Source organism: Dendronephthya gigantea, unplaced genomic scaffold, assembly GCF_004324835.1.
Source record: "Dendronephthya gigantea isolate DGI-Jeju-01 unplaced genomic scaffold, DenGig_1.0 000330F, whole genome shotgun sequence".
NCBI lineage: Eukaryota > Metazoa > Cnidaria > Anthozoa > Malacalcyonacea > Nephtheidae > Dendronephthya > Dendronephthya gigantea.
The window spans coordinates 24,635-26,888 of NW_021163340.1; the positions used below are offsets into that span (position 1 = coordinate 24,635).

Below are 2,254 nucleotides of genomic sequence, written 5' to 3' on the forward strand. Positions count from 1 at the left end.
TCTCTTCACATCGTTATATAATCGTTCTACACCACCGAATCCTCCAACGCGTTTGGGGTCATAATAAATACTGGAGAGATACTCATCCATTGCCCTCTCCCTGCTCTTTAATTATGGGTAGACTGGAAGATAATCTTATAGGTTCCTCATACTGTTCTTCCTCTACTATAGTTTCTTCTATTATAGTTTCTTCCTTAATAGTAGGTAATCGTTGCAATGGTGGTTGCTGTTCAATATTTGGTCCTTGCCTATTAATAGGTCTATAATCTTTATTTATTTTAACTGAATATCCTACCTGAAAACTACCTTCGGTTTTTAAATCTTTATGACCTAGACTTAATCCTACCTTACATGCAGCATGTTTCTCTATATTCTTATTTAATCTCGTTTTTGATTTTTTTGCTCCCATGTTTACAACGTGAGGTTTTAATCATTTTGAAATATATTACACATACTCTTCTTAAGTAAGGATTCCTGGAAATTCTATTCATTTATAAACCACTCATAATGAAGAGAGGATATCCCTATTCGCACGGTAATCTCAATTTTGGATATGAATATGAATATAGACCTAAAAGTGCAAAAGGAGGTACTGGTGAGCGCGGCGAGATTGGACCTGAAGGACCTAAAGGAGATACAGGACCTAAAGGAGATACAGGTCGTGTGGGACCTGCAGGTCCACCAGGACGAAAAGGAGATCAGGGCCCTCAAGGGGTAAAAGGTGATCGAGGAGATACAGGACCTCGAGGACCGCGAGGGCTGCAAGGACTAAAGGGCGATCAAGGAGCACGAGGGTTACAAGGATTACAAGGCGACCAGGGCGTACAAGGACCGTTGGACAGCAAGGACCGCAAGGAGTCCCTGGTACAACAGCTGCAAAAGGTGATAAAGGTGACAAAGGCGATCAAGGACCTCCTGGACCTCAGGGATCCCAGGGACTTCAAGGATCAAAAGGTGCAAAAGGGGATCAAGGTCTGCAAGGACCTCCCGGACCTCGAGGACAAGACGGTGCTATAGGCTCTCAAGGTCTTCGCGGTATTAAGGGAGATCCCGGCGCAAAAGGGGATCGGGGTCCTCCCGGTCAAAAAGGTGATAAGGGCGATAAAGGGATAAAGGCGATAGGGGATCCATTGGGGCTCAAGGACCGCGCGGTGGTGATGGTAGTAAAGGGGATAGAGGTATTAAAGGAGATAAAGGTGATAAGGGTGATATAGGTCCGCAGGGACCTAGAGGTCCAAGGGGGATATAGGACCCAAGGGAGATAAGGGGGATAAAGGACCGCAAGGACCTACGGGACCGCAAGGACAACCAGGCTCTGTTGCGGCGAAAGGCGATAAGGGTGATAAGGGTGATAAAGGTGATAAGGGCGATAAGGGTGATAAAGGCGATAGAGGTAATGAGGGAAGTCAGGGGGTACGAGGTCCTCCAGGCCTTGTTGGACCTGCAGGACCTACAGGGCCTAAAGGGGATGTGGGAAATTTAAGTTCAGCTGATAAACGTGAACTTCTAATGGTAGATAAGGATTTCGAGAAAGTAAGTTACGAGGATGATAAGGGAGCTAGTAAGGGTAGTTATGAGACATTCACATTTAATGATAGTGGATCGTGGAAACCTGTTGGACGAGGAAAAATCTAGTTTCTACAAGAGAGACAAGAGAGACCAAGGTCCCATTCCTAGGAGCACGTAAGGGTTTAAAGATAGAAATGTATTCCGATTCTGGAAGTGAGTCAGGTGTTGTTTTCTACAATGAGGATGCAAGCGTGGATGCCTATGGTGTAATATTTGCTGTTATGTTTCAAGATAAAACTAAATATGGATATAGAAGGTAACTTTTGATACTGCCAAATCAAGTCCAATTGCTTTTACATCAGTAGCTGGCTCAATAAAGAATATTGGGACAATAAAAGTAAATGACGAGACATATGAATACTATTTGGCACGGGCTAATAATGCTGGATCATTTAATCCAACTCTTCTCAGAGTTGAGTTCTTCTTTACAAATTCTAAAATAAACGACCCTGTTAACGGAATGGAGGTAAAATATCTCTAACTATTTTTGGTGGATTTAAATTCAAGAATTTCACGTCCCAAGACTATCGAGATTCACGTGTGGGGAGCAATAATCTCTTTCCACATCAAAAGATTTTGATAAACATAAATTTGCAGATGTCATGCTCGGAAATATTCTTCTTGCGGGTAAAATGCAAGCGGATGGAAGTATTACTGTAGACAATAGATTGAAGATATCGTATAC

General features: G+C 42.9%; 1 protein-coding gene across 1 annotated transcript; it reads left to right on the forward strand.

Annotated features, from left to right (window-relative positions):
- Positions 1-507: 507 nt before the first annotated feature.
- LOC114542050 (collagen alpha-1(I) chain-like) lies at positions 508-1,635 on the forward strand. Its single transcript, XM_028561798.1, has 4 exons — positions 508-714; positions 843-864; positions 910-1,089; positions 1,250-1,635. Exons 1-4 carry the CDS (start codon positions 508-510, stop codon positions 1,633-1,635), a joined length of 795 nt encoding a protein of 264 aa, XP_028417599.1.
- Positions 1,636-2,254: the final 619 nt, after the last annotated feature.